Source organism: Entelurus aequoreus, linkage group LG08, assembly GCF_033978785.1.
Source record: "Entelurus aequoreus isolate RoL-2023_Sb linkage group LG08, RoL_Eaeq_v1.1, whole genome shotgun sequence".
NCBI classification, from domain to species: Eukaryota; Metazoa; Chordata; class Actinopteri; order Syngnathiformes; family Syngnathidae; genus Entelurus; species Entelurus aequoreus.
Genome location: NC_084738.1, coordinates 13,457,701 through 13,483,109, shown reverse-complemented (window position 1 = coordinate 13,483,109; position 25,409 = coordinate 13,457,701). Strand labels below are relative to the sequence as shown.

Here is a 25,409-nt window from a genome sequence, read left to right as displayed (position 1 = left end):
AAGCTTTTCATCTACTGCTTTGTAGGGACCGTTGTACAATAATTTTTGCCATGATTTTGCTTGGTATTGACGGGAGTGTAATACCGTGCCAGATGTTGCAGTCTGTGAGGTTGCCCTTCTCTGGAATCTTTATATGACTCCTTCTGACCAGTCATTGGGGGGTAGGGGGTAGTGGGGGTGTATATTGTAGCGTCCCGGAAGAGTTAGTGCTGCAAGGGGTTCTGGGTATTTGTTCTGTTGTGTTTATGTTGTGTTACGGTGCGGATGTTCTCCCGAAATGTGTTTGTCATTCTTGTTTGGTGTGGGTTCACAGTGTGGCGCATGTTTGTAACAGTGTTAAAGTTGTTTATACAGTCACCCTCAGTGTGACCTGTATGGCTGTTGACCAAGTATGCGTTGCATTCACTTGCGTGTGTGAAAAGCTGTAGATATTATGTGATTGGGCCGGCACGCAAATGCAGTACCCTTTAAGGCACACCCCCAATATTGTTGTCTGGGTGGAAATCGGGAGAAATTTGGGAGAATGGTTGCCCCGGGAGATTGTCGGGAGGGCACTGAAATTCGGGAGTCTCCCGGGCAAATCGGGAGGGTTGGCAAGTATGACTGGGTGACGCAACTGCTCTGTACTTCTCCCTATGTCATTGTACCACTCCGTGCAGCGGCGTTTTAAAAAGTCATAAATTTTACTTTTTGAAACCGATACCGATAATTTCCGATATTACATTTTAAGCATTTATCGGCCGATAATATCGGCAGTCCGATATCGGACATCTCTAGTTGGAATACTTCAGAAGTAAGGTCAATTCTGCATTCAGGTTATCTTGGCCAGGGGCTTTTCTGTTTTTAGGGGGTTAATGATTGGGAAAATTTCTTCCTTTGTTGGTGGTTCTAAGTCAATTTCCAAGTCATTTTCTGCAATTTAAGATATCACCCAGTAGGCACAAGACATTGAAAAAACGTTGATTATACATACATGTCCTTTTAAACCGACTTTGAAACAACATTGCAAAATAGTTGTATTAACGTTGGATCCACTTTGTTGGTTGGAAACTTATCAAACTTCAATGGTCAAGTCAACGTCACAACCTGACTCTGAATAAACGTCATCAAAAAGCAGGTTTTTCCAATGTTGTATTTGTGTTGTAAAATATTGGTTGGAAAATGACCAAAATTCAATGGTCAAATCAACGTCAGAATCCAACATTGATTAAACGGCGTCAAAAAGATGTTAGGATTTTGTTGAGCGTTGCTTGTAGTGTGACACCAAGGATACAAGTATATTTGAAGTCGACTAACAATTAGAATGATCCAGAATAGAAGGAGGGACCCAGGTGGAACTAAATAAAACTAATTAATGAGAATCAGGTGTGCTGGCAGGACATGGGACAGAAAGTAAAGGTGCTTCAAAACACAGAAACCAAACAAGAAATACCGACAATACAAGAGCAAAAGGAGAGGAAGTGATTCAAAAACACAGGAAGTAGAAATGAGAAATAAGAGCACTGGACAGGAATTAAAATGGCAAACACAGGAAAACACGAACATGACCAAACGGTCAGTAACAATTCTGACAAACGCATGTTGTTGCAACGTTAGGTTTGAGTTGCTCAACGACCCAAATTCAACAAGTTCTCAATGTTGTTTCGATGTCTTGTGCCTGCTGGGCAGGTTCTGGTGTGGGTGGTGGTTTGTTCAGAACCTCTTTAAAGTGCTCCACCCAGCGAGCTTCTTGTTGTGCTTCGGTTATCAAAAGCTGTCCCTTTTTGATTATAATAGGGGTCTCAGTTGTTTGGCGGTGTTTGCCACAAACCACTTTTGTAAATTTGTAAATGTTCTCCTTTCACCCTTGCCTCCTCTGCTCGATTAGCTACATATTTTCTTTTTTTTTTTAAACGAGAAAAGGTACTAATAAAAACTGATGAAAAATAAATGTACATAAATGTACATTGCTAAAATAAATACATTCTAACAAAATTACTAACATTGTGTTTTTTTATAAAACTGTCAACATTTAAGTGCAACTGAAAATACAGCTTCACCACTTTAGGCATATTTTTTGGGCTTAAACTTTAACTTTAATTCCAGACTTCCATCTGTTTGTTTGATATTGTCATTACTGCCACAAGTGGTGGAAAAGTGTATCACAATTGAGTACCGCTGTGGCCCATAGGGACCACAGCTGAGAAACAGATGTTTTTGAAGGCCCTTTAAGTTAACACTATGGTTAAGAAACACTGCCGTAGAGTATAGTATGGTGCTCTATGTTATGGTACTATTATCATCTTTCAACCACATGTTCGTTCGCCCAGGTGTCTTTCAGTGTGGAGGCCCGAGCTCGAGCCTGCCCCAAACAGAAGAAGAAGACCTTCATCATCAAGCCGGTGGGCTTCAAGGACTCCCTCTCCATCACTGTCACCTTCGAGTGCGACTGCAAGTGCCAGAACAGAGCGCAGCCCTTCAGCCCCAAGTGTCACCAGGGCAACGGCACCTTCGAGTGCGGTATCTGCATGTGCCACCCGGGCCGCTTGGGGCCGCACTGCGAGTGTGCCGAGGGCGACTACGGCTCCGCGGAGCAGGACCGCTGCACGGAGCCCGGGGACGGGTCCCGGGGTATCTGCAACGGGCGCGGGGACTGCGTGTGCGGTCAGTGCGTGTGCCACAGCAGTGACTTTGGAAAAGTGTGGGGGAAGATGTGCGAGTGCGATGACTTCAACTGTCTTCGTGACAAGGGGGAACTCTGCTCTGGTAAGTCAATTTCCTGTTATGTGTCCCAGAATACCACTTAAAAACTGTTTGTCACTTCCTTAAAATAACCTCAAAAAGCTGCATATTGATAACACAATGTGTGCTATTACTTTAGGTAATCAAACACTTTTAAGTCTTTTTGTAGAATTCAGAAAAGTTAAACATAACTTTTAAGAAGTTGTATGTAGACCAGGGCGATATGGCCTAAAAATAAAATCCCCTTTTTTTTTTTTTACCAAAAATTTGATTTCCGATTTTTCCAATTTTTTTTCCTTACTTTTTAAAGCACCCCTTGAATCCACATGACAAAGATCATTTAAAACAGATTTTTCATTTATTTGATCAAAAACTAGTATATTGAAATTACAGTGCATCTTACTCTCAGCAAAATTCTAATTTGAATAATGTTGTTCTTTGTAGACTAAATATAAATTGTACTTTTTATGGAATCATTTTCAAAGAACTAGATCAAGAGTCTTAAATAAAATACTTATTTTAACAAATGTAACATTACACATTGCTTGCAAATAAATAACTATCTCCAACATTGAGATTAAAAGTGAAAACTTAAAACTTATGTATTGAATAGAATGCATCTACAAAACCCAAAACCAGTTAAGTTAGCACGTGGTGTAAATCGTAAATAAAAACAAAATACAATGATTTGCAAATCCTTTTCAACCTATATTCAATAGAATAGACTGCAAAGACAACATACTTAATGTTCAAACTGGTAAACGTTGTTATTTTTTGCAAATATTAGCTCATTTGAAATTTGATGCCTGCAACATGTTTCAAAAAAGGTGGCACAAGTAGCAAAAAAGACTGAGAAAGTTGTGGAATGCTCATCAAACACTTATTTGGAACATCCCACAGGTCAACAGACTAATTGGGAACAGGTGCGTGCCATGATTGGGTATAAAAGCAGCTTCCATGAAATGCTCAGTCATTCACAAACAAGGATGGAGCGCGGGTCACCACTTTGTGAACAAATGCGTAAGCAAATTGTCGAACAGTTTAAGAACAACATTTCTCACCGAGCTATTGCAAGGAATTTAGGGATTTCACCATCTACGGTCCATAATATCATCAAAAGGTTCAGAGAATCTGGAGAAATCACTGCACGTAAGTGCCAATGCATGGACCTTCAATCCCTCAGGCGGTACTGCATCAAAAAGTGACATCAGTGTGTAAAGAATATCACCACATGGGCTCAGGAACACTTCAGAAAACCACTGTCAGTAACTACAGTTTGTCGCTACATCTGTAAGTGCAAGTTAAAACTCTACTATGCAAAGCAAAAGCCATTTATCAACAACACCCAGAAACGCCGCCTGCTTTGCTGCGCCCGAGCACATCTAAGATGGACTGATGCAAAGTGGAAAAGTGTTCTGTGGTCTGACGAGTCCACATTTCAAATTGTTTTTGGAAGCTCTGGACGTCGTGTCCTCAGGACCAAAAAGGAAAAGTACCATCAGGACTGTTATAGGCGCAAAGTTCAAAAGCCAGCATCTGTGATGGTGTGGGGGTGTATTAGTGCCCAAGGCATGGGTAACTTACACATCTGTGAAGGCACCATTAATGCTGAAAGGTACATACAGGTTTTGGAGCAACATATGTTGCCATCCAAGCAAGGTCTTTTTCATGGACGCCCCTGCTTATTTCAGCAAGACAATGCCAAGCCACATTCTGCACGTGTTACAACATCGTGACTTCATAGTAAAAGAGTGCGCCTACTAAGTTAGGCCAGCAGAGAAGACCTTTGCCACAAAACACTCACTAAGCAATCCAATCAGATTGCGTTGATGTCATCCCTATGCTGCTCACAGTCACTAAGGGGCATATCAATCAATCACTCAAAGTTTATGTATATAGCCCTTAATCACAAGTGTCTCAAAGGGCTGCACAAGCCACAACGACATCCTCGGCTCAGATCCCACATACCGGCATGGCTTCTTTGATATTCCGCGATGCAATTAGCAGCAACGTAGCACTGCGTTCACTCATCTTTGCCGTGTATTAGCTCTGTAACAGCTGCTCTCAAAACAGCGATTTCTACTGTAATGTTTTTCATGTTCTTACTTGGTTCTAATTTGTAATTGAAGACAGCAAATATGGTTACATTCCTAGTGATGTGTTTCCCTGCAAATGCACACACATGCGCGTTTGCATTACGACTGAGCTGGCAGCCCCTCTTTACCACGTAGTGACTTGCCACGCACCTCATCTGGGAAGAATTACACACGAAAACAATTCTCTTCAGCACACCACACACACACTCCAGTCACAATGAACATATGGATGGATGTTTAACATTGAGAATTGAAATGCACATCTTGAATTTTGAGCTCAAATTTTTGGGTTAAAAGGTTGAACCTCTTAAAAATGAGACATAAAGTAAAAAAACAAAAACATTATGTAAGCCAAGTGCATGAGTAAGTTAACCTGGGATTCATTCATTCATTTTCTTTGTGCTGGTTTGCACAGTTTTGGTGCAAATCAACAAAAACAAATCAAACCTCTGAGGTTAAACACACATTTTGTATTGTTGGTCTTGCATATAACCATAATTTACTGTGGTTCAAGGATAAAAATACGTTGCGTAAAAAGAAGTTGAAAACAATAACAAAAACTACTCAAAAAAGTGGAACTACTGAAAACCGTCTTTAAAGAAAAACTGCACTTTTTTTTTTGTTATTTAGCCCATAATCCACAATCCTTTCGTAGGACTAGAACACACATGTCCCTTTATTGTGTGTATTGTGTACTCTGTACACAAATTATGTATATATTCGTATATATGTTAGATTTTTTTATAGCTATATTAGTCTATTTATACCTGCATTGTCCTTTCCATCATTGTAACTGAGCTACTGTGTTGAACAATTTCCCTTGTGGATCATTAAAGTTTGTCTAAGTCTAAGTCTAAGTCTAAAACATCTATAGTAGTACGAGGCGGCTAACAATGCAGGTAATGGGGATACCATTTATTCCGCCTATGAAGTTCTTTAAAAATGAATTCTAAAACCTCCATCAATGTTTTATATACATGCTGTAAATATGTAATGTAGTAACAGTTACATTCATGATAACATGTACTATTCTGGTCATTTGAAGGATTACAATAACTTACTTCCTGGGCTCATCGATTTCAAAAAGCGCTTAGCAACAAAGGCTACTTCCGTCAACAATAACAACATAGAGAGCACTTTCTTGTACCGCGAATGACAGACTTTGTGGGAGCGCTGGAGCGTTATCATGTAGCACTTTTGCTAAACGTTTCAAATAAGAACATAAAACTGTGACTTTCAATATCCGCTCTAACTGGGATGCCAATGCAGTGGATGGTTGTATCTTTCAGCACTTGTGCTCTCCTTGAGCTGCTACGTTCTGAATAATCCTCATTCCTCAGATAAATTATGCTTCTTACGGATGTTGTCGTCAGCTCTTTTGCCGCGTTCCATTTATTGATAGACAAATTGAGAGCCATTTAGTACCAATTTAGTAGTGTGTGGATTTTAAAATGCATGATTTATAATACAGCATACATTTTTCCTAACTCAAATACAATACAGAAGCAGTTAAAGCTTATTTTTCTTCTTCTTCGTCTACATTTTAATGCAACCAACATTATTAGCAGCTCAAGCTACCTCGCAACTAGTAGCTGGCTACTCGCTAGTGGTTGAAGGGGTAGTGTGAGCAAGGTGATATGTCACAACTAGAGATGTCCGATAAATGCTTTAAAATGTAAAGTTAATTATCGGTATCAGTTTCAAAAAGTAAAATTTATGACTTTTTAAAACGCCGCTGTACGGAGTGGTGCACGGACTTAGGAAGAAGTACAGAGCGCCAAAAAACCTTAATGGCACTGCCTTTGCGTGCCGGCCCAATCACATAATATCTACGGCTTTTCACACACACAAGTGAATGCAAACATACTTGCTCAACAGCCATACAGGTCACACTGAAGGTAGCCGTATAAACATCTTTTACACTGTTACAAATATGCGCCACACTGTGAACCCACACCAAACAAGAATGACAAACACATTTCGGGAGAACATCCGCACCGTAACACAACATAAACACAACAGAACAAATACCCAGAACCCCTTGCAGCACTAACTTTTCCGGGACGCTACAATATACACCCCCGCTACCACCTACACCCCCCGCCCCCACCTCAACCCCACACTCCCCCCCCCAACCCCGCCCACCTCAACCTCCTCATGCTCTCTCAGGGAGAGCATGTTCCAAATTCCAAGCTGCTGTTTTGAGGCATGTTTAAAAAAAAAAAAAAGCACTTTGTGACTTTAATAATAAATATGGCAGTTTTTTCCATAACTTGAGTTGATTTATTTTGGAAAACCTTGTTAGATTCTTTAATGCATCCAGCGGGGCATCACAACAAAATTAGGCATAATAATGTGTTAATTCCACGACTGTATATATCGGTATCGGTTGATATCGGAATCGGTAATTAAGAGTTGGACAATATCGGAATATCGGATATCGGCAAAAAAGCCATTATCGGACATCTCTAGTCACAACGCCAGAAAAGTAGTTCCTCTGTGTTAGCTCTTACAGTAAAATGGTCACCATAGCTTGGTTAATGTGCAGTCATAGTAAATAAAGCGTTGTTGGGGGTTTTTGAATGTTTTAGAAGGCTTTATACCTGGAATAGATAAATCCCATCGTCTGCAGTGTTAGCCGCCTCCTACTAGCGGTTTTTCCACTAATTAGAATGCACAGAAAAGGGAAAAACGTGTTTTATTGTCCCACATAGGGATTGTGGATGATTGGAAAAATTCCAAAAAATATACTTTATTAGTAATCAAGTGTAAAACAAAGTTAACCTCTGCCATATGGGTAAATAATAAGTTCAATATTTCATATTTTTTCATAAAAAATTTTCATGTCATTGATTGATTGATTGATTGAAACTTTTATTAGTAGATTGCACAGTACAGTACATATTCCGTACAATTGACCACTAAATGGTAACACCCAAATAGGTTTTTCAACTTGTTTAAGTCGGGGTCCACGTTAATCAATTCGTGGTAAAATTGTAATGGTAATTCACTCAATATTAGATAAATGATGGGTTTTTAACATGTAAAGCGACTTTGGGTACTTAGAAAAGCGCTATATAAATCCCAGGTATTATTATTATTATTATTATAAAGATAATTGACACAATACTTGCAGTGTCCAGACTTTGAGACATTTTAATACTATAGACTCAGTATTTCAGTCTAGCATTTCAAGTGTAAAAAAAAGTAGTAAGCACTTAATTATTTATTATAACCTAAAACAAAGATGTAGGAACAATTAAACAATAATTCTCAACTTTAATGATAAAGTTGTATTGCAACTTCTTTTTTTTACCGTTTGATGTTAAGTGTCAAATAAAGTTACGCTTTACAGCAAAATGTTCAAAACAGGTGCTTGTTTGCTTACTTATTTTACTGTGTCGATAGGTAGTTATTATATAATAGGAGATTGGCATATATGCCTACACTCCTTCTCTTCGGGTCCAATTTGGTCCTATTGACTCGCATTATAACCACAAACTTTTGATATATTGTAAGAAAACCCAAAACCAGTGAGGTTGGCACATTGTGTACATCGTAAATAAAAACAGAATACAATGATTTGCAAATCCTTTTCAACTTATATTCAATTGAATAGACTACAAAGACAAGATATTTAATGTTCGAACTGGTAAACTTTGTTTGTTTTTTTGCACATTTTAGCTCATTTGGAATTTGATGCCTCCAACATGTTTCAAAAGGAATGAGGAATGTTCATCAAACACTTATTTGGAACACCCCACAGGTGAACAGGCTAATTGGGAATCGGTGGGTGCCATGATTGGGTATAAAAGCAGCTTCTATGAAATGCTCAGTCATTCACAAACAAGGATGGGTAGAGGGTCACCACTTTGTGAACAAATGCGTGAGTAAATTGTCGAACAGTTTAAGAACAAAATTTCTCAACCAGCTATTGCAAGGAATTTAGGGAGTTCACCATCTACGGTCCGTAATATCATCAAAAGGTTCAGAGAATCTGGAGAAATCACTGCACGTAAGCGACTTTCGATCCCTATCAGTGTGTAAAGGATATCACCACATGGGCTCAGGAACACTTCAGAAAACCACTGTCAGTAACTACAGTTGGTGGCTACATCTGTAAGTGCAAGTTAAATCTCTACCATGCAAAGCCAAAGCCATTTATCAACAACACCCGAGCTCATCTAAGATGGATGGATGCAAAGTGGAAAAATGTTCTGTGGTCTGAAAAGTCCACATTTCCAATTGTTTTTGGAAACTGTGGACGTCGTGTTCTCTGGACCAAAAAGAAAAAGAACAATCCGGACTGTTCTCGGCACAAAGTTCAAAAGCCAGCATCTGTGATGGTATGGGGTATTAGTGCCCAAGGCATGGGTAACTTACACATCTGTGAAGGCACCATTAATGCTGAAAAATACATACAAGTTTTGGAGCAACATATGTTGCCATCCAAGCAACATCTTTTTTATGGACGCCCCTGCTTATTTCAACAAGACAATGCCAAGCCACATTCTGCACGTGTTACAACATCGTGGCATTGTAGTAAAAATGTGTGGCGCATTATGAAGCGTAAAATACCACAACGGAGACCCCATACTGTTGGACAACTTAAGCTGTACATCAAGCAAGAATGGGAAATAATTCCACCTGAAAAGCGGCAAAAATTAGTCTCCCCAGTTCCCAAACGTTTACTGAGTGTTGTTAAAAGGAAAGGCCATGTAACACAGTAGTAAAAATTGCCCCTGTGCCAACTTGTTTGCATTGTGTTGCTGCCATTAAATTCTAAGTTAATGATTATTTGCAAAAAAAATTAAGTTTCTCAGTTTGAACATTAAATATCTTGTTTTTGCAGTGTGTTCAATTGAATATAAGTTGAAAAGGATTTCCAAATCATTGTATTCTGTTTTTATTTACGAATTACACAACGTGCCAACTTCACTGGTTTTGGGTTTTATATTATAATATGATAAATGCATACCTTCAAAACAATTGAAAATGGGTTTTTAGCTGTGATCAGACTCAAACTTTGCATATTTTGTGTCCATCCATTTGGTAAAAACTGTGTTTTTTATGAAAAATGTGTATTTAAAAAAAATGTTTTTAAAAGTTTTAGAATGGTAAAAAGTGTAAACAATAAAATTCAGGGGACGCCATTTCTATAGGAATATTCTTCATTTGGTATAAGTGTCACGAAAAACGAAACAGACAAACACACATGTAGAGTTAATCCTTTTAGCGACATAAAGTTAATTCTGCAAAGTTAATCTATGCTGGCTGTGATGAAGCTCTCGCTATCCTGTTTCCTTCTTTCACCACATTTCAGCATCTCACTGAAATGCTTATCTGCATTCCCCAAAGCCTCCATAATGTAACAGCGTATTCCCAGTTTGACACGCTAACATGCAAATACCTTTCTACTTACTCGTCGGCCTGGCGTGCTGTCATGAAGCTAAAAATAAACCCATGTTCTGTGCAAACAGAAGTGGCCAAAGCAGGAGATTTCTGGAAATGTCCCTGCCTTAAAACTCCGGAAAAAGTTTTTCACAACAACCGCGATACTGCGGTGGAATGGTGATTATTAGGTATTGTTGTTATATTGGGTGTGGTTATGGTGACAGCGGCCGCCGCCATGTTTTTTGCACCGTCACTGTCTTGTCTGCATGCAGATGACCTAACACCAGAGATATTATTTTTTAAGTGTTATGGATTGCACACATACAAAAAAATTTAATTGTAGCCTTTGGTAATATTGTGATAGTATTATGAAACTCACTCATTATGAGACTATTCCTACTCAGTGGCCTAGTGGTTAGAGTGTCCGCCCTGAGATCGGTAGGTTGTGAGTTCAAACCCCGGCCGAGTCATACCAAAGACTATAAAAAAATGGGACCCATTACCTCCCTGCTTGGCACTCAGCATCAAGGGTTGGAATCGGGGGTTAAATCACCAAAAATTATTCCCGGGCGCGGGACCGCTGCTGCCCACTGCTCCCCTCACCTCCCAGGGGGTGATCAAGGGGATGGGTCAAATGCAGAGGACAAATTTCACCACACCTCGTGTGAGTGTGTGTGACAATCATTGGTACTTTAACTTTAACTTTAACTGACATGCTGGCAAGGAAGGGATAAAAGTTGCCTTTTTATGACACTGGACATTACTATATCTCAGTATTTTCTTTTTGAGAAATGTTTATTTGTTATGTAATTTGCCATTTTTTAAATATATGTATTTTTATGTTTTGTTATTTTTATGTATATTAGATTTTTTTTTATAAACTTGGCCGGCCGTCATTTATTGGCCATTGTTTCTCTAAAATTACGTTGCTCCAACATGAAAATATTCATATTAATAATAGTCTATAAAAAATATGTTTTTTATTGTATGAAATGTAATATATTTGAACAGTTTTTATGTGATTTATTTGTGCGCCTACAAATACATATTTTAACACATCATCAGACAATATTATCAGGATACATTGGATCTTCATGCACAACGTATACATTTTAAATAACAGTTTATTACACTTTTATGTTTATATATTTTTATTGTATTTTATTTTAGCTATCTGTCAACATATTATATTGAACAAATGAAACATTGCCAGTAGTTTGCCCAAATCGAAATATCGAAAATCAATATTTTTTAAATAATATAGATGAATTAATGTGTGAACCATTGTTTTAAATTATGTGTTGTACTGTATTAAATCACATTGTGTTCAATGCATTGTATTCATTTAGTTAAAAGGAGATATTGACTCTAATTAATTTAATTTACTTCCACAAAAAAATGTTGTGATTTATACACTGGGGTGAGTTTTCCTTGCCCTTATGTGGGCTCTGTACCGAGGATGTCATTGTGGCTTGTGCAGCCCTTTGAGACACTTGTGATTTAGGGCTATATAAATAAACATTGATTGATTGATTGATTGATATTTTTGCGTGTAACTAGCAAAATATTAGTTGGTTAATCGTTGAAATGTCTAGCCAACATGAGGATGCCTGGTGGCAAATATTACAGTTGTCTACAACTATACGTTTTTAACACATTTCCAGATGTCATTACATGCCTGATTCTTATGAGTGCAGAACACAGGTTACACTTCTGTAACACTTTTTTTACATTTTTACATAGTCTTTTATTTATTGTTAATTGTTCTTTATATATTATTAGATTTTCATATTAAATATTGTTAGATTTTTGTAATCCTTTTTTTTTTTATCCTGTGGAATTTTAATGGCTATTTTTTACAATTTGAACTATGGCAATAGTTTTTATTTCTATGAAATTCTATATATATATATATATATATATATATATATATATATATATATATATATATATATATATATATATATATATATATATATATATATATATATATATATATATATATATATATATATATAATGTAAAAAATTGTAGTAAATTATTTTTAAATAATGTTTGTGATGTATCTACACTTCATGTGATTTTTTTAAAGGCTTTAAATTGCATTTTGGTTGTGTTGGACGTGAAAATGTAAACGTGTCATATATATATATATATATATATATATATATGTATATATATATATATATATATATATATATATATATATATATATATATATATATATATATATATATATATATATATATATACAATGTAAAAAAAATTAGTAAATTATTTTTAAATAATGTTTGTGATGTATCTACCTCCATAAAAAGGACATTGCAATCAGTTTGATTTACCAACTGTATCATTTATCTAGCCATAAGATGATGAATTAATACATTTTGAGGTATTGTTTACATATTTGTCACTTGGAGGATATCAGGCGGGCTACATTGTGGTCGTCTACAACTCATCTAATTCTATCGTCCTCCACGCAGGCCACGGCGTCTGCAACTGCGGCTTCTGCCAGTGTGCTCCCGACTGGCAGGGGGAGAACTGCAACTGCTCCACGCGTACCGACACCTGCATGTCCCACCTAGGCCTGCTGTGCAGTGGGAGGGGCCAGTGTGTGTGCGGAGCCTGCGAGTGCACCCAGCCAGGGGCCTACGGGGCCACCTGCGACAAATGCCCCACCTGCCCTGACGCGTGCACCATGAAAAAGTGGGCAATATGTCCGATGTGGGCATCTAGGAATTTCAGCTAATGGTCTGTGTTTATGTTCCCCTTTGGCAGGGAGTGTGTGGAGTGTAAGCATTTCAAGAGAGGCAAGCTGTTTGAACATAACACCTGCGCTCGCATCTGCAAGGATGACATTGTGCTTGTGGATGAATTAGGTGAGGCACCTGGATGATAAAAATCTACTTTTTTTTTTTGTTGACAATCTTTGCTAAAACTGTAATAGATTTACGTATGCAGCTTACTACGCCCGCAGGTGGCCTGAATGTTAATTACAGGTACATTATGGAGGCCAGCCAACTGTCATACATAAAAGGTGCCATATTGTACTATTTATCAACATTTTAATAAGTTTAAAAGGTCCCACAATAGTGAATTCTAGCCTTGATGCTGGAATCTAGTGAGTGTAGAAGTGCTTCGAATAAGCCCTACTGGGAACACGTGTGTTGTGTGTGTCTGTAGCTTTAATGCTAATGAGCTGAGTATACAAAACCCAAAACCAGTGAAGTTGGCACGTTGTGTAATTCGTAAATAAAAAACAGAATACAATGATTTGCAAATTATTTTCAACTTATATTCAATTGAAAACACTGCAAAGACAAGATATGTAATGTTCGAACTGAGAAGAAGTTTCCAAAAACAATTTGAAATGTGGACTCATCAGACCACAGAACACTTTTCCACTTTGCATCCGTCCATCTAAGATGAGCTCGGGCCCAGCGAAGCCGGCGGCGTTTCTGGGTGTTGTTGATAAATGGCTTTCGCTTTGCATAGGAGAGTTTTAACTTGAACTTACAGATGAAGCGACGGACTGTAGTTACTGACAGTGGTTTTCTGATGTGTTCCTGAGCCCATGTGGTGATATCCTTTACACACTGATGTCGCTTTTTGATGCAGTACCGTCTGAGGGATCGAAGGTCACGGGCATTCAATGTTGATTTTCAGCCTTGCTGCTTATGTGCAGTGATTTCTCCAGATTCTCTGAACCTTTTGATGATATTACGGACCGTAGATGGTAGAATCCCTAAATTCCTTGCAATAGCTGGTTGAGAAATGTTGTTCTTAAACAATTTGCTCAGGCGTTTGTTGACAAAGTAGTGACCCTCGCCCCATCCTTGTTTGTGAATGACTGAGCATTTCATGGAAGCTGCTTTTATACCCAATCATGGCACCCACTTGCTCCCAATTAGCCTGTTCACCTGTGGGATTTTCCAAATAAGTGTTTGATGAGCATTCCTCAACTTTCTCAGTCTTTTTTGCCCCTTGTGCCAGCTTTTTTGAAACATGTTGGAGGCATCAAATTCCAAGCTAATATTTGCAAAAAATAGTTTGAACGTTAAGTATCTTGTCTTTGCATTCTATTCAATTGAATATAGGTTGAAAAGGATTTGCAAATCATTGTATTCTGTTTTTATTTACTATTTACACAACCTACCAACTTCACTGGTTTGGGGTTACATATATACACTGTCCACAGGGGTTCTTAACCTTTTTGACCTCGGGGTCCAACTTTTCCACTACAGAGGAGCCCCTGGCCCACTCAAATATTAACACGTAATTAATAATCTTACTCTTAATATTAATTGTATTCAATAATTATATCTAACCATGTGTTAATTACAAAGATTATTATCATGATTTAGGTCAGGCTGATTAAAAAAATAAGTGTTGGAATATACCACATAAGAAGGGGACTCATGAGGAAAAATAAATTTACATACAATTAAATTAATATATTCTAAGTGAATTAATAATTAATAATAATAATATATATGTTCCTTAAATAATCTGTCAATAAAATGCAAATGAAAATACAGCTTCACCACTTTAGTCATAATTTTTGCACTTTACCTCCGGACTTCTTCTGTTTGTCTGATATTGCCATTACTGCCACAAGTGGTGGAAATGTGTAATACAACTAAGTACTGGTGCGGCCCAGAAGGACCACAGCTGAGAAACAGATATTTTTGGCGGGACTATAGGGGGCGCTCGCGGCCCAACAATGTTATATTTAAAAAACACTGATATATCACATACAACAATGTAACATCGTAGCGTTAGTGACACTAGCATAGCTTTGTTAGCTACAATGCTAACATTATGCTTACACTTTAAGGGCAACATCATGCTGGGTTAGCCTATTCGCTGAAAAAAAAAACCAGATCAAACGTACAGCTGTGACTGGAATGACGAATAGTTGGCAGAGCTTTATTGTAAGATGTGTAGCAAAGCCTGCTTGAACAAAGTGTAGGTGTATATACACACACTGTTGGCTGTTTTAGCTAGTTTATCCTTTGGTGAGGCGTTCATGAAAACCTGAAAATTCATAGTTGGCAATTTTCTCCTGAGTAATGGATCAAACGAGTGCGGCACATTATATATATTTTTTTTACCTATGCTGCTCATGGACAGGCTCTAGGGCAGGGGTCGGCAACCCAAAATGTTGAAAGAGCCATATTGGACCAAAAAAAAAATACAAATTTAATCTGTCTGGAGCCGCAAAAAATTAAAAGTCTTATATAAGTGTTATAAAGAAGGCAACGCATGATGTAAGTGTTTATATTAGCTATGTTAGCCTACTATCAAATATACCTACAAACAAGGCATAATGATGCAATATGTACATACAGCTAGCCTAATTAGCATGTTAGCATTGATTAGCTTGCAGTTATGGATTGACCAAATATGCCTGATAAGCACTCAACAAAGCTCACCTTTGTACATTCACGCACAGCATAAAACCTTTGGTGGACAAAATAGGACAAAGAAGGAGTGGCATAAAACACGTTTTTCTGTGGCAGCATCGGAGAAAGTTAACTACGATAAGTTCAGGGATCACTGAAATTAATAGGACAAAACGGTGCTTGCCAAATACCGTCATCAGTGAAACATGTTTAATATAAACAGTGGGCTTTCTAACAATTAGGAAGGTTTGTGTCATGTTTGTTCTCCTACAGAATATATATATTAAAACAAAAATATTTTTAAAAAGTTTTTTTTTTCTTCATCTTTTTCCATTTTCACACATCTCTGAAAGAAGTCCAGGGAGCCACTAGGGCGGCGCTATAAAGCCGCATGCGGCTTTAGAGCTGCGGGTTGCTGACCCCCGCTCTAGGGACACATATTACTGTGAGAGTGTCAATAAAAAGTCAATTATGTAACATTCCATTCAACTTTACTCTCCAGACTTCTTCCCGACCATCCCTGTAAATGTTTGTAGAATGCTGTCACCGCCCTTTGTTGGTTGAATAATAAACGTGTAGCCTGTCCAAGCAAACAAAATATGTAATTAACATTACGATTCTCCGCCCAGTGTTCCACGATACAAACGCCGTTAACTGCACTTACAAGGACGAGGACGACTGCCTGGAGCGCTTCCAGTACTACGAGGACGCCAGCGGCAAGTCCATCTTGTTTGTCGTCAAGGAGCCAGGTAACAAAAATGTGCACATCCTTCTGAAAGCCAGTGTCCTCTGCAGTGGACATTTATGTATAATGTCTATTTTTATCAGGGGAAAAAAAAACACAAATGTCCACAGGATAGATCAGACCTGGGCAAATTAAGGCCCGGGGGCCGCGTTAAGCTTTTCAATCTGGCCCGCCGGACATTCCCAAATAATTTTTCTAGACCTTTAACATCAAAACTGTAGCTGCCATTATGATGCGCAGTGATAATTTTTTAAATGACCGTAAGTCTTGAACTATAGAAAGTATTTCAATGGTTGGAATCTGCACTTTTGCATGATATACTAGTTGCTATGGTAAAATAAGTCACAGCAGCTCAGACGAGGCACCAAGCAGTGTGGGTGGGGAGCGTTTCCACAGAGTGTTCCCAGAGCGGCCAGCCTGAAATGCGGGTGTCAGGGACAGATGCGGAAGGAGATTTTTACAAGAAAATGCTAAAGCTTAGTGATATATCAGATATATGAGATCGTAGGTGGGGTTTTTTTTTTACCCCTCACGTTCATATTTCGCTGTGTTTGTTGCACTTTTGTTGCGTTTCGCTTGATTGTAAAATATGTCAATCGAGAGGGGGTGTGACGCTCATATGTTGTCAATATTCAGTGTTTTATCATTCATAGTTATTATTGTAAATCCCACATTCTTTATTTTCATGTACATTGTGGGTGTCTCATTCAGTAAAATTCCATTCCGTTTTTTCAGACAGTCTATCACAGGGGTCACCAACGCGGTGCCCGCGGGCACCAGGTAGCCCGTAAGGACCAGATGAGTCGCCCGCTGGCCTGTTCTAAAAATAGCTCAAATAGCAGCACTTACCAGTGAGCTGCCTCTCTTTTTTAAATTTTATTTATTTACTAGCAAGCTGGTCTCGCTTTGCCCGACATTTTAATTCTAAGAGAGACAAAACTCAAATAGAATTTGAAAATCCAAGAAAATATTTTAAAGACTTGGTCTTCACTTGTTTAAATAATTTCATGAATTTTTTTACTTTGCTTCTTATAACTTTCAGAAAGACAATTTTAGAGAAAAAAATACAACTTTAAAAATTATTTTAGGATTTTTAAACACATATACCTTTTTACCTTTTAAATTCCTTCCTCTTTTTTTCCTGACAATTTAAATCAATGTTCAAGTAAATTTATTTTTTTTATTGTAAAGAATAATACATACATTTTAATTTAATTCTTCATTTTAGCTTCTGTTTTTTCGACGAAGAATATTTGTGAAATATTTCTTCAAACTTGTTATGATTAAAATTCAAAAAAAATATTCTGGCAAATCTAGAAAATCTGTAGAATCAAATTTAAATCTTATTTCAAAGTCTTTTGAATTTCTCTTAACAAAATTTGTTCTGGAAAATCTAGAAGAAATAATGATTTGTCTTTGTTAGAAATATAGCTTGGTCCAATTTGTTATATATTCTAACAAAGTGCAGATTGGATTTTAACCTATTTAAAACATGTCATCAAAATCCTAAAATTAATCTTAATCAGGAAAAATGACTAATGATGTTCCATAAATTATTTTTTTTATTTTTTCAAAAACATTCAAATTAGCTAGTTTTTCTCTTCTTTTTTTCGGTTGAATTTTGAATTTTAAAGAGTCGAAATTGAAGATAAACTATGTTTCAAAATTTAATTGTCATTTTTTTTCGTGTTTTCTCCTCTTTTAAACCGTTCAATTAAGTGTAAATATCATTAATTATTAATAAAAACATAGAGTTAAAGGTAAATTGAGCAAATTGTCTATTTCTGGCAATTTATTTAAGTGTGTATCAAACTGGTAGCCCTTCGCATTAATCACTACCCAAGAAGTAGCTCTTGGTTCAAAAAGGTTGGTGACCCCTGGTCTATCATAACATTTTTAGCATTAAATCAGACATTATTGTGAGGTTTTGTATTAGTGTTCCTAAAAATCAGATATACCGGCCCCCAGACACATTTCTTTCTCTAAATTTGGCCCCCCGAGTCAAAATAATTGCCCTGGCCTTGGATAGATGAATGAAAAATGGTGTTATTGTTTATTTTCTGTATCTTGCAAATTCACTGTACATTCTCTCAAGTTTAAAGTGTACAGGAAGGTGGGGGAGGCTGGCGAAACCCTTTTTTTTTCATAGCCTAGAGAAAGTCTGTCCATCCTGGGCGCTTTTTGCCTTTAATGAAAGTGTGTGTCTCATTTAAACACGCATTAATTTTTTTTTAGCAGGGGGAAGCGCACCTTGAACACGGCGCACCCCGCCGTGTTAAAACGTGTCGTAAAACAGCTGCCCCAGCTCCTCTGGAAATGTCGCTGACTCCGCGTTATCCCTCAAGAGCACTAAGTAAGCAAAATAAAAATGGCAAAAGTAGGTGTTAAAGTTGCACGAACAACGCTGCAGATCAGATAAGTCTGATTTAGGTATGATTTTAAATTCCTAATGGGATGGTTATACGCATCCAATCAGAAAGCAGGAAGTATAGGAGGAAGAAGCTTTGATGTCACTTGTAAAAGATGGCCTCCCCCCGAGGGCGCCCCTCTCTTAGCAAAACTTTGTAAAATTGCAACACAAACAGTGTGATATTTCGCTCACTTGCTATTGACCCAATCACATTGCACTGATGTCATTTTTTTATCCCACTTACGAGCCACCAGGGGACATATTTGCTATTATAGCTTGAGCTTTAGTATCGTCCTCAATTCATTATAATATTACACTTTTGGTCTCTGATTTGTGCTTCACATGACAAGTAGCCATATTCATTAAGACAAAAATTGCTGCCACCTGCCCTACTAAGGCAGTAGAACCTGTGATTAGTCTCAGACAATTAGCAAACAACCACAGGAGTCCAACAGTGTTCACAAATATAATGACAGAAAAGTGGATTATAGTCATTAAGCTGATTTTTTTTTATTTTTAGTATTTGGATTTTAGTTTATTTCACATTTTCAAGTTTGATGCTCAGTTTTTGTCACTTTTACTGCTGCTGCTTGTCATGAATGTCATGACAGGCTTGCACTTTGTTTATTTTCTTTACTGTGTTTGGTATTGTTTCCTTTCCAGTGCTCTTATTTTCAGTGGTACTTCCTGTATGCCTCATTGCTTTATCCCTGATTGGCAATCAGACTTCTTTATAAACCAGCCTACCCTGCACACAGTGTGTGTGTGCAGAAAACATCGCACAGGGCGATGTGATGCGTCTAGTGCAGTAGCCTTGGAGTAGTAGTACCTGTAGTCAGTGCATGCTGCATGCCGCTTTTGCTTGCTATGCTGCATGCTGCTTCTGCCTGATACTTATTGCTTTCAGCTAGTGCCGCCGGCTAGCCCTCTGTCTCAGAGGGCGAAAAGAGGAGCCGAGTGCATAAGCCTCCTCAGCCGGTACATAGCCTCTCCATTGTCAAGACTCGTACATGCCTCCTCGTGGCCACACACGGTAACTGGAACCTCGCGGTTCCAGGCTAAGTTGTACGGGATCTCGGAGCAGCAGGGGGCCCCAGAGACGGGGCATGCAGGCCCACCGGTGTGTGGACATGCCCTGGTGCCCAGTCAACCCCTGTCCCAGCTATGGGTAAATAACCCCAGCTATGGGCGAATAGTGAAAACCGCCTCAACGGTGGACCAGGCGGAAGATGGCGGCAGCGGAATGCACCACAACGGCTGGGAAGGCGGATGAAGGCTGCAGCAAAGACGGGTCCCCAGTCGTCTTGGTTTCCATGCCACTGGACCCTGGCCCGCTCAATGCCAAGGACTGTGTGGTGGCTGACCGTGCACCAGTCTCCCCACATTAAAAGATTCCACGCACAGGCGTCCTCCATATAGGGAATCCACCCTAAGACCCTACGGAGGACAGTCATACTCGTTTCGAGTGACCGCCGACGACGACGACACAGTGCTTGCTCATTGTTTCCTGTTTTCAGTTGCATGTTCCCTGCACGTGCACTCCCCAGTTGCACTATTTCCTTTTGACATTAAAGTCGTGTTTACCTGCGCTACGCCTAACATCTCTGCATCTTGGGGTCCACAGAACTTAACAGCTGCCATTGACTATATTTATTATCATTTGCTATTCAAACTGCTATTTTTACAAAAATAAATGTATACTACAACAATAAAAACATAATGCATAATAAAATAATTAGAATTTGATTTGATTTTGATTATAAGTAGATATTATTTATAATATGTATATATTATTGATAATATACGGAGCCCTTAAAGGGACATGGGGGGAAAACATTTTTTAGATATGTATCTCGTGCTCACGCAAAAGTTTCTTGTGCGCTCGAGATAGTTTCCCGTGAGAACAAGAAACTTTTGCGTGAGCACGAGATAGTTTCTCGTGCGCATGAGATACATATCTGAAAAAAATATTTTCCCCCCATGTCCCTTTAGGGGCTCCGTAATAATGTTTACATTATGTGCTATGAAATTATATATATACACATACATGTACATATAGTCATATACATATACTGTACATATACATACATATAAATACATATATATAATAAAATATTCCAAAATGAAGATACAAATAGCTTTTTGATACAAATACAATATGTTGGTATAATAGTAAAAACATAAAACAATTAAATACATTTTTTTTAATATATAAAATAGGGATGTCCGATAATGGCTTTTTGCCGATATCCGATATGCCGATATTGTCCAACTCTTTAATTACCGATACCGATATCAACCGATACCGATATCAACCGATATATACAGTCGTGGAATTAACACATTATTATGCCTAATTTGGACAACCAGGTATGGTGAAGATAAGGTACTTTTTTTAAAAAATGAATCAAATAAAATAAGATAAATAAATTAAAAACATTTTCTTGAATAAAAAAGAAAGTAAAACAATATAAAAACAGTTACATAAAAACTAGTAATTAATGAAAATTTGTAAAATTAACTGTTAAAGGTTAGTATTATTAGTGGACTAGCAGCACGCACAATCATGTGTGCTTATGGACTGTATCCCTTGCAGACTGTATTGATATATATTGATATATAATGTAGGAACCAGAATATTAATAACAGAAAGAAACAACCCTTTTGTGTGAATGAGTGTCAATGAGTGTAAATGGGGGAGGGAGGTTTTTTGGGTTTGTGCACTAATTGTAAGTGTATCTTGTGTTTTTTATGTGGATTTAATTAAAAAATAAAAAAATAAAAAAAATAAAAACGATACTGACAATAAAAAAAACTATATCGATAATTTCCGATATTACATTTTAACGCATTTATCTAATATAAAACTAAAACACATTAAATATATATTAAAATATATTGACGTATTTTTGAAATATATATTTAAAGTGATAAAATAAATCAAAATGATACAATAATTTTTAAATATTTCCATGAGTGAATTAATTTATTCCTGTTATTGTGGTTTGCAGGGATGAGGAACCAAAACATGGGAGGTGCAAAAAATAATTTTAAAGTAACATTTACCTAAAATAATGTATTTAGTGTGTAGGCTTCTGGCTGTTAACCTTTATAATGTCCTTAAAATGTATGACAAGTGTCCACAGTCTCCTCCACTAATATCGTTATCTCCCTCCCTTCCTTCCAGACTGCCCGAAAGGCCCGGACGTCTTGGTGGTGCTGCTCTCGGTGGCCGGGGCCATCTTGTTCCTGGGCTTGGCGGCCCTGCTCATCTGGAAGCTGCTGGTGACTATTCACGACAGGCGAGAGTTCGCCAAATTTGAGGAAGAGCGCGCTCGGGCCAAATGGGACACGGTAGGGAGTGTGGAATGTGCTGACAATCCATTGCAACACGACTACAATACTTCCTTAAATGCATAGGGGGCCCACACACGCACACACACACACAAACACATGCATGCCATGTCTTGGTGTGTTTTTATTATTTTGGATCCTGCTGTTAGTCTCAGCACTACAAAGTGCAACATTAGGCAGCGTTTAGTGGCTTTTCCTGGTAATGTGTGGCTGCCAACAAACCACTACTAATTGATTTCAAGAAGCAACCCTGGGAAGGACAGAATATTAGGAACAGTCGTCAGAACAATAGCAAACTGTATGAATATATTTTATGAATATATTGTTTATTTCTGATTACAGGGACACAATCCTCTTTACAAAGGGGCCACCTCCACCTTCACAAACATCACGTACAGAGGAAAAGACTGACCGGATGAAACAAACTTTCTCTGTGTGGGGGAAAATAATCATCAGAATCATGTGCAGGTCTCTACTGTCACAAATGCAATGAATAATAATAATTATTGTTTGTAAATATGTAGAAATTATTTTGTTTTAATCAGTGTTTTGTTCAGCAAATATTATCATGGTTGTTGTCTCTACAGGCAAGCTACTGCCATCTATTGGGAAAAAACTCTAACTGCAATAGTAAGTTAAACTGTTGATGTCCAATAAAGAGTTGATTAATTTATAGTTTCATAGATAATTTTACAGGAAACTCTACGTGTCTTAAAGTTTTTTGTATGCTTTTATTCGGATGTAATATCATACAAATGCAAAGAAGTTAAATTAAATCCAAACATGTTTAGTGCATTAAATATTAGGAATAAGTAAAGTTTGAGGACATTTTGTGTACATAAATGTACAAGAGTAACATAATTGACTTTCCCATATCAAGACTATTTACCTGTACTTTGAAGGAGGATGTTTCGGCCAAATATGATGTAGCATTTCAGAATAAAAGCCTTTGAAATATGCATTTGCATGTGATTTCAGATATATATATTTTTTACCTGTTTAAAAACGCTAACTTGTTCTGTTGATTGGTGTTTGAGAAAATATGTCCAAATTAAGAGTTGTTGATTCAAAATGTGTTATCAGAAAATTCATAAATAATTTTAGAGGAAACTGTTCATTTCTTAAAGTTTTTTGTATGCTTTTCTTTGAACTTTTTTCCGGATGTAATTTCATTCAAACTTAATGAAGTTCGATTAAATTCAAACAAATGTATTGTATTAAATGCCGGGACAAAGTAAAGTTTAAGGATATGTTTTGCACATAAATATATTAGTGTAACACAGTTGGCTGCCCATACTAATAATATTTACCTCTACTTGGAAAGAAGAGGTTTCATCCAAATTTGATGTAGCATTTCAAAATAAAATCTCCCTTTGTGACTGTTTCTGCATTTGATTTCAGACAGATTGTTTTAATTACTATTTTATCATTCGACCACTGCACCTCTAGGAATGTACTCGACCATTTCAGGATGTCACCGAAGACGTTTCATCCTAATCTGATTCAGCCTTTCAAAATAAAATCTGTCTGAAATGGGCATTTATGAATGTTTTTGCATGTAATTTCAGATGTTTTTTTAATTTTTAATTACCCTGTTATAACTCAACCATTGCACATCTATGATTTATTGTTGACACCAATAGGCTTGTTAATAGATGTATATTACAACTCCTTTGTTATAGTACATGGGACAATGCACATTAATGGAGATGTAAAATGTTAATGTGCCTGATTGTTGCCAAAGGCTAATTTTTCATGCAATTTTTTTTTGTTTTTATCTGCCACACGTAGAAAGCCGGTCCGTGAAAATAATGCATACATTAAACCGGTCCCTGGTGGAGAAAAGGTTGGGGAACCCTGATTTAGTTGACATTCCTAGGATGTCACCGTGGAAGTTTCATCCAAATCTCATTCAGCATTTCAGACTAAAAGCCTCTGGGATGTGCACTTGTGACTTGACAAAGGTTGGGGAACCCTGATTTAGTGACATTGCCAGGATGTCACAGAGGAAGTTTCGTCCAAATCTCATTCAGCATTTCAGAATAAAAGCTTTTGGGATGTGCACTTGTGACTTGACCAAGGTGGAAACCCCGATTTGGTCACATTTCCAGGATGTGACAGGAAGTTTCATCCAAGTCTCATTCAGCATTTCAGAATAAAAGCCTCTGGGATGTGCACTTGTGACTTGACAAAGGTTGGGGAACCTTGATTTAGTCGACATTCCCAGGATAACATCGAGGAAGTTTTGTCCAAATCTCATTCAGCATTTCAGACTAAAAGCCTCTGGGATGTGCACTTGTGACTTGACAAAGGTTGGGGAACCCTGATTTGGTCACATTCCGATGATGTGACCGAGGAAGTTTCATCCAAATCTCATTCAGCATTTCAGAATAAAAGCCTCTGGGTTGTGCACTTGTGACTTGACAAAGGTTGGGGAACCCTGATTTGGTCACATTCCGATGATGTGATCGAGGAAGTTTCATCCAAATCTCATGCAGCATTTCAGAATAAAAGCCTCTAGGATGTGCACTTGTGACTTGACAAAGGTTGGGGAACCCTGATTTAGTCGACATTGCCAGGATGTCGCAGAGGAAGTTTCATCCAAATCTCATTCAGCAATTCAGAATAAAAGCCTCTGGGTTGTGCACTTGTGACTTGACAAAGGTTGGGGAACCCTGATTTAGTGACATTGCCAGGATGTCACTAAGGAAGTTTCGTCCAAATCTCATTCAGCATTTCAGAATAAAAGCTTTTGGGATGTGCACTTGTGACTTGACAAAGGTGGAAACTCTGATTTGGTCACATTCCCAGGATGTGACAGGAAGTTTCATCCAAATCTCATTCAGCATTTCAGAATAAAAGCCTCTGGGATGTGCACTTGTGACTTGTCAAAGGTTGGGGAACCCTGATTTAGTCGACATTCCCAGGATGTGACCGAGGAAGTTTCATCCAAATCTCATTCAGCGTTTCAGAATTAAAGCCTCTGGGATGTACACTTGTTTTTGATTGATTGATTGAAACTTGTATTAGTAGATTGCACAGTACAGTACATATTCCGTACAATTGACCACTAAATGGTAAAACCCGAATAAGTATTTCAACTTGTTTAAGTCGGGGTCCGCATAAATCAATTCATGGTATGTGACTTGACAAGGGTTGGGGAACCCTGATTTAGTCGACATTCCCAGGATGTTACTGAAGAAGTTTCATCCAAATCTCATTCTGCATTTCAGAATAAAAGCTTCTGGGATGGGCACTTGACTTGAGATCTGATTCCAGCAATT

General features: G+C 37.8%; 1 protein-coding gene across 2 annotated transcripts in view; it reads left to right on the top strand.

Annotated features, from left to right (window-relative positions):
* LOC133655443 (integrin beta-3-like) overlaps window positions 1-23,627 on the top strand; it is a 75,956-nt gene extending 52,329 nt beyond the window's left edge. For both annotated transcript variants that reach the window (XM_062055633.1, XM_062055632.1), the window contains exons 10-15: window positions 2,310-2,745; window positions 12,695-12,917; window positions 12,990-13,090; window positions 16,246-16,365; window positions 21,959-22,125; window positions 22,468-23,627. In XM_062055633.1, coding sequence (XP_061911617.1) covers window positions 2,310-2,745; window positions 12,695-12,917; window positions 12,990-13,090; window positions 16,246-16,365; window positions 21,959-22,125; window positions 22,468-22,536 — 1,116 coding nt within the window. In that variant the 3' untranslated portion in view covers window positions 22,537-23,627. The remainder of the gene's footprint in view (window positions 1-2,309; window positions 2,746-12,694; window positions 12,918-12,989; window positions 13,091-16,245; window positions 16,366-21,958; window positions 22,126-22,467) is intronic.
* Window positions 23,628-25,409: the final 1,782 nt, after the last annotated feature.